This window comes from Hibiscus syriacus, unplaced genomic scaffold (assembly GCF_006381635.1).
Source record: "Hibiscus syriacus cultivar Baekdansim isolate YM2019G1 unplaced genomic scaffold, ASM638163v2 tig00005377_pilon, whole genome shotgun sequence".
In the NCBI taxonomy this organism is placed as follows: domain Eukaryota; kingdom Viridiplantae; phylum Streptophyta; class Magnoliopsida; order Malvales; family Malvaceae; genus Hibiscus; species Hibiscus syriacus.
This window is the reverse complement of record NW_024062054.1, coordinates 1,324,271-1,331,923: the sequence shown is the minus strand read 5'-3', so window position 1 is coordinate 1,331,923 and position 7,653 is coordinate 1,324,271. Positions and strand designations below refer to the sequence as shown.

The 7,653-nt window shown below is 42.6% G+C and overlaps 1 protein-coding gene across 1 annotated transcript; it reads left to right on the top strand.

The window, feature by feature from the left end:
* Positions 1-713: 713 nt before the first annotated feature.
* On the top strand, positions 714-7,350 carry LOC120199167 (the record flags this gene model as incomplete). The annotated part of the gene is given in 4 exon segments (XM_039200349.1): positions 714-1,322; positions 2,397-3,068; positions 3,992-5,957; positions 5,960-7,350. Coding segments are annotated over 4 exon segments (4,638 nt in total), but the record flags the coding sequence as incomplete, so codon positions are not given.
* Between the last annotated feature and the right edge of the window lie 303 nt (positions 7,351-7,653).

Here is a 7,653-nt window from a genome sequence, read left to right as displayed (position 1 = left end):
GCGTAGGAAAGAGGGTCGATTGGCTTGTCAGTCAGATAGTAGAGCTGAACATGAGAGCTAGGCCATTTCTGTAGTGGACTTTTCTTGTAAAGATGATGCTTTTGTCCTAAATGAAAGTTGTTCTAAGACTGATAGCGTCTTATGAATCAATGTCTTTCTGCATGCATTTGCATTTTATTTGCAATTTAAGTTTTGTATTGCATTTTTATCGCACTTCACATAATTTGCATTCATCCTCAAAGCATTAAAATTAACAATAAGGGATACATTACAGAATACTGGGAAATTTCAAGCATCACTATAACACAAGGAAGGCCATGGATGATAAGATTGCTCAAATAGAAAGAACTCAATTGCAGTTGCAAGATGATTTGAGGAAAATGCAAGAAGAGATGCTTAAGGCTCAAGAGGATATGTTGTCTAAGTTGGCAAATATGCTGGGGGGGAGAAATCCAGAGCACGGAAAGGCCCATGAGCAAACAAGTGAAGAACCACTTTACCCCCCAGGGTTTACCCCGGTACAGTCTCCGAATATCCAAGGAACATCTGTCCATACCAAAGTACACATAAATCCTGACGGCATTGCAGTAAATCCGCAACCTGGATCTTGTTCGCATCCCGAAGAAAGCCCATATCACCAGGTCCCGGACCTTGATGAAGAAGCAAAGAAGAGCGAAAACAAGTTGTTGCAGGAGCAATATAAGCAGCTAGCAAATGAAGTACAAGCTATGAAAGAAGATACCAGCTTGTATGGTCTCGACGCTAAGGAACTGAGTTTAGTTCCTGATCTGGTCCTACCTCCCAAGTTCAAAACTCCTGACTTCGAGAAATACGACGGTACCCAATGCCCTTCTGCCCATATCACAATGTTCTGCAGGAAAATGACTGGTTACGTAGGGGACGACCAGCTGTTGATCCACTGTTTCCAGGAAAGCTTAGTAGGCTCAGCATTGCGATGGTATAATCAACTAAGGAGAGTTGATGTCAGGACATGGAAAGACCTGGCCAAATCTTTTCTCGACCAGTATAAACATGTGAAGGACGTCAGGCCTAACAGAATGGTGCTGCAAGCAATGGAGAAGAAGCATAGTGAAAATTTCAGACAATATGCTCAGAGGTGGAGAGAGATAGCAGTACAAGTCCACCCACCGTTGGTAGAGGAAGAAACGAACCTACTTTTTGTTAATACCTTGAAGGCTCCATTTTTCTCACATTTTGTTGGTAATCCTTCTCGAAGTTTTGCTGATATAGTTATGGCGGGAGAAATGATTGAAATGGCGATCAAAAGCGGGAAGCTTGAGGGAGGAGATTCCAGCAAGAAACAACCGATGAGGAAGAAGGAAAACGAAGTCAACAAAATAAGGCAGTATGATTCCCATAATATCACAGTGTCCCGACCACAGGGAACGGTAGCATCGCCCCAAATTGACAATAGGCAGGGGGCAAGAGATCCAAGGAGAGAGAGGCCTCAATTTGATCCGATTCCCATGACTTATAAGGAGTTATTCCACGAATTATATGATCGACATGTAGTCTCACCTTATCATGTGGACCCTATACAACCCCCGTATCCCAAGTGGTATGATGCTAGTGCTAAGTGCGAATACCATGCAGGGGTTTCCGGACATTCTATTGAAAATTGTCCCGCTTTCAAAAAGGTCGTCCAAGCTCTGAGAAAAAGAAACGTCATCAACTTCGGTGACAGTGAACAGCCAAACATAGCCCAGAATCCATTGCCAAACCATGCAGGAGCCGGGGTTAATGCAGTCGCTGAAGAGAAAGGAAAAACGACTGTAAAAAATGTTAGGGAGGTGATGTCACCCATGTCTTGGGTGTGGCGCCAAATGGTCAAGGTAGGACTATTAAAGACTAATCTGCCACGTGAACATTTCAATAACGAAGAGATGTGCCACTACCATAACTGCACAAAACACAGTATACAACAGTGTTCTGATTTCTTAGGGCTGGTACAAGAGATGATGGATAGTAAGGAAATCGAGTTCTTCAAAGAAGGGGCTGAGAAAGAAGAAGCGGAAGTTTACGCCTCTGAGGGATCATCCAAAGAGGTCTATAGTGCTAGTTGTCCCCTCGTCATTACTCCCAAGAATCGAGTGGCTGAGAAGGTAGCTCCAAAGGTGATTATTACACCTCCCTCTCCGTTCCTGTACAAAGACAATAAACAGGTACCCTGGAGATATACTTGTCAAATAGGAGAGGCGACAAAGCAACAGGAAGAGGTAGATGAAGTGGGACACATGACCAGGAGTGGTAGATGTTATCACAAAGAACCTGAGAAAAAGATTGCTGTCGAGAAAGGAAAAAGTATCGATGTGCAGATAAGAGAAGATGAACCCATCGTCAATGAGCCAGTAACGGAGAATGAAGCGATGGAATTTTTAAAATTTCTGAAACATAGTGAATACAGTATTGTTGAGCAATTGCACAAGCTGCCTGCCCGTATTTCTGTCCTATCACTTCTTCTGAGTTCAGAGGCTCATCGCAACGCCCTGTTAAAAGTTTTAAACCAAACATTTGTCCCGAAGGAGATACCCACAGAAAAGCTGGACCGACTAGTTGCCAACATCCAGGCCGATAATTTTTTATCTTTTTCTGAGGACGAGATCCCTTCTGGGATGATTGGCAATCATAAGGCCCTACACATCACAGTTAGGTGCAAAGGGCATGTTCTATCCAGAGTACTGATAGATAACGGTTCGGCGTTAAATGTGATGCCCTTGGTGACCCTGAAAAAATTGCCAGTGGACAGCACCCTGATGAGAAGCTGTCAAAGTGTGGTTCGAGCTTTTGATGGAACGAAGAGAGAAGTTCTAGGCAAGATTGATATCCCTTTGACTATTGGCCCGGCGATATACGAAGTGGAGTTTCTTGTGATGGACATCATGCCTACATACAACTGTTTATTGGGAAGGCCCTGGATTCATCAGGCCGGTGCGGTTCCGTCAACGTTGCACCAAAGGATAAAATTTGCAATGGATGGGAGGCTTATATGCATTCATGCTGAGGAAGACATTATTGCTTCGGTTTCTACTACTGCTCCATACGTTGAAGTGGAAGAGCAAGCTGTTGAATGTTCTTTCAGATCGTTGGAATACGTCAATGCCATGTTTGCGGCAGAAGGAAAGAAGATCCCGAAGCCTAGATTGTCAAACTGCACCAAAATGGGGCTTAAGCTGACTCTTGGAAGAGGAGCAAAAACTGGCAAAGGGTTTGGACGTCGGTTGCAAGGACTGGTGGGCCCAATCTACCCTGTAACTAAAAGAGACAGGTTCGGTTTAGGGTATCAGCCAACTTTAAAAGAAAAAATGAGAAGCATCAAGAAGATTCAGGAATTGAGAAAGGCAAGATTGACTGGTGAGGACCCAAGCTGGGAGCCCATGACATTCCCGCCATTGAGCAGCATTTTCGTATCAGGAGGATATATGTTTCAAGGGACTTTGGAAAGCAGTAAAGGGATAGTTGAGAATGCCTTGGAGGACTTGGGCATTAATGTCATAACCGATGAGGAGTTCAAAGAAATGAGAGCTATGGGCATTTACCCTGCGCCACTGGGCTTTGTGTTGAACAACTGGACTGCGGAGGAATTGCCCGTAGTTTACAAATCTTTTGCAGAGTAATACACTGGAACTCTTCCCTATTGTTCATACCCTGGGACAGTAGGTGATTTGATGTAAAGGGTTAAGTTGTGTGTTTTTACTTGCTTTCAATAAAAGATGTGTTTTGTTAATTCCCGAATGGCAAACACTTCCTCATGCATTTTTGTTTGAATATACACATATATTATTTCTTTCTATTTGTTTATATGGGAAAAGACTCTCCCATATGTATATATATGTATATATGTATATATCTTCTTTTTCGTTATCCTTTCAGGAACTCAGGTATCAATAATACGAATGCTAATGACTCTGACCCGGAGATTGATTTCGAGATGCCCATATGTCAAGGGGAAATCGAAGGTTGTGATGAGGATGAGGGATGTGAACCACCCTCAGAATTACTAAAGATGGTGGAACAGGAAGATGAGCAGATCCTGCCTCACGAAGAGCTTACAGAGATCTTGAACCTGGGTACAGATGAGGATAGAAAGGAAATAAAGATTGGTACCACCCTGTCTACTGAAGGGAGGCAAAGCTTGATAGAATTACTTCAGGAGTTCAAGGATGTATTTGCTTGGTCATACGAGGACATGCCAGGGCTGGATACAGAATTGGTTGTCCATAAATTACCAATAAAGCCTGATTGCAAGCCCGTACAACAGAAACTGAGAAGAATGAGACCCGAGATGCTGCTCAAGATTAAAGAAGAAGTGAAGAAACAATTTGACGCTGGGTTTCTCACTGTGGCCAAATATCCTGAGTGGGTAGCAAATATTGTCCCAGTACCAAAGAAGGATGGGAAAGTACGAATGTGTGTCGACTATAGAGATCTGAATAGAGCTAGTCCAAAGGATAATTTTCCTTTGCCACATATAGATACGTTAGTGGACAATACTGCTGGAAATTCCTTATTCTCATTTATGGATGGTTTCTCCGGCTATAATCAAATTAAAATGTACCCTGAAGATATGGAGAAAACAACGTTTATCACTATGTGGGGGACGTTTTGCTATAAAGTCATGCCGTTTGGATTAAAGAATGCAGGGGCAACCTATCAGAGGGCCATGGTGACGTTGTTTCATGACATGATGCATAAAGAAATTGAAGTCTATGTCGATGATATGATTGTCAAAGCCAAGACGGAGGAGGAACATGTCGAGAATTTGAGGAAGCTCTTTCAAAGATTAAAGAAGTGCCAACTAAAACTTAACCCAAATAAGTGTACTTTTGGGGTGACATCGGGAAAACTGTTGGGATTCGTAGTAAGCCGGAAGGGAATCGAAATAGATCCCGACAAAGTAAAAGCCATTCAAGATTTGCCAGCCCCAAAAACACAGAAAGAGGTTCGAGGATTTTTGGGGAGATTAAATTACATCGCTCGGTTTATCTCGCAGCTGACCGAAAGATGTGATCCCATATTCCGCCTTCTTCGTAAGAATGATTCGGGAGAATGGAGTGAAGATTGCAGAGAGGCTTTTGAGGCAGTAAAGAGATATCTTTCGAATACTCCGATCCTAGCGCCACCTATCCCAGGAAAGCCTTTAATTATGTACTTGTCCGTTTATGACAATTCAATGGGATGTGTGTTGGGGCAACATGATCAAACTGAGAAGAGGGAGAGGGCTATCTACTATCTCAGTAAGAAGTTCACGGAGTGTGAGGCCAGATACTCACCCATTGAAAAATTGTGTTGCGCTTTAGTGTGGGCTACCAGAAGACTTAGACAATATATGTTGTATCATACTACCTGGCTCATATCTAAGCTGGACCCTTTAAAGTATCTAATGGGGGTCCCTGCATTATCAGGAAGGTTAGCCCGTTGGCAAATCCTGTTGTCCGAATTTGATATCCAGTATGTAAGCCAGAAGGCAGTTAAAGGGAGCGCCATAGCAGAATTCATTGCGAGTAGGGCTTCAAAAGAATATGAACAGTTGAACTTCGATTTTCCAGATGAGGATTTAATGGCTATCGCGGAGGAAGAAACAGTCGCGCTCACCGGTAAATACTGGAAGATGAACTTTGATGGTGCTTCAAACGCCTTGGGGCATGGGATTGGGGCAATCTTGGTCTCACCAAGTGAAGAGCATTATCCTTTTACCAGTCGGCTCAATTTTGATTGTACAAACAATATGGCTGAATATGAGGCTTGTGTTATGGGTCTTAGAGCAGCTATTGAACTCAAAGCAAAAATGCTGAGGGTATATGGGGATTCAGCTTTGGTAATTTACCAGCTCAGAGGTGAATGGGAAACCAAAGATCCCAAACTTGTGGAATATCGTAAATTAGTTCTGGGACTTATTGAAGAATTTGAAGAAGTGACTTTCAATTACCTCCCCAGAGAAGAAATCAAATGGCGGACGCCTTGGCTACTTTGGCGGCGGCCTTTAAGATGAACGAGCATTCAAATATGATGCCTATTGAGATGAAGGCTTATGAGTATCCAGCCCACTGCTTTAACATTGAAGAAGAAGATGATGAAGGACCTTGGTACTATGATATCCTCCAGTATATAAGATATCAAAGTTACCCCGAACAGGCAACTGAGAATGACAAAAGGACCATTAGAAGAATGGCAGCAGGGTATGTGCTTAATGGTGAGATCTTATATAAGAAAAGCATGGATCAGGTCTTATTAAGGTGTGTGGACACTAAAGAAGCGAAAATGATCCTTGAAGAAGTACATGAAGGAATATGTGGCACCCATGCTAATGGGCATGTAATGGCCAGACAGATTATGAGATTTGGGTATTATTGGTCAACTATGGAAACTGATTGCATCAATTATGCCCGAAAGTGTCACAAGTGTCAGATTTATGGGGATAGAATACACACCCCTCCTCATCCGTTGCATGTGATGACAGCTCCATGGCCGTTTTCTATGTGGGGCATGGATGTTATTGGGCAAATTTTTCCAAAAGCGTCAAATGGTCATCGCTTCATTCTGGTAGCAATAGATTACTTCACCAAGTGGGTAGAAGCAGCTTCCTATGCAAGTGTTACCCAGTCAACGATATGTAGGTTCTTGAAGAAAGAAATCATCTGCAGATATGGCTTACCAGAGAGAATTATCTCTGACAATGCATTGAACTTAAACAACAAGATGATGAAATCTGTATGTGAGCAATTCAAAATAAAGCATCATAATTCCACGGTTTATCGCCCAAAGATGAATGGGGCAGTGGAGGCGGCTAATAAGAATATTAAGAGGCTTATAGAGAAGATGACTGAAACTTATAAAGATTGGCATGAGAAGTTGCCATTTGCTCTGTTTGCCTATCGGACTTCTGTACGGACGTCTACTGGGGCAACTCCGTTTTCTCTAGTTTATGGGATGGAAGCTGTCCTCCCTATTGAAGTGGAAATTCCCTCGCTCCGGGTTTTATCAGAGGTGAAGCTAAATGAGGCAGAATGGGTACAGGCCAGATATGACCAATTGAATCTGATTGAAGAAAAGAGATTGAAGGCTATTTGTCACGGTCAGATATACCAGAAGCGGATGATACGAGCACATGATAAGAAAGTTCGCCCTCGAGAAATCCACGAAGGAGATTTGGTGCTCAGGAGGATATTGCCCATTCAAAAAGATTTCCGAGGGAAATGGATGCCCAAGTGGGAAGGACCCTATGTTGTCAAGAAAGCTTTCTCTGGGGGAGCTCTGGTCTTAACTGAGATGGATGGGTCTGAATTACCTCATCCAATGAATTCTGACGCAGTTAAGAAGTATTTTGCTTGAAGAAAAAAAAAAAAAAGAAGAAAAAATGAGTGAAAATGAAAAAATGAAAAATAAAAAACAAAAAATGAATGAAAAAAATGAAAAAATGAGGGTTCAAGATGAAAACTCGAAAAGGGCATCTTGAAACCAAAGGAGGTCTCGAGTCGAAAACCCGCAAAGGGCGATTTGAGTTTTTAATTCAGAGTTCGTGTATGGTGGAGGATCTGAATTGTTTTTGGGGAGTAGGAAGATCTCCTGACATGGGTAACGACAATGGCCATTGGGGTTGAGACCAAAGATCAATGAGTCTCGGTGGGGACAACC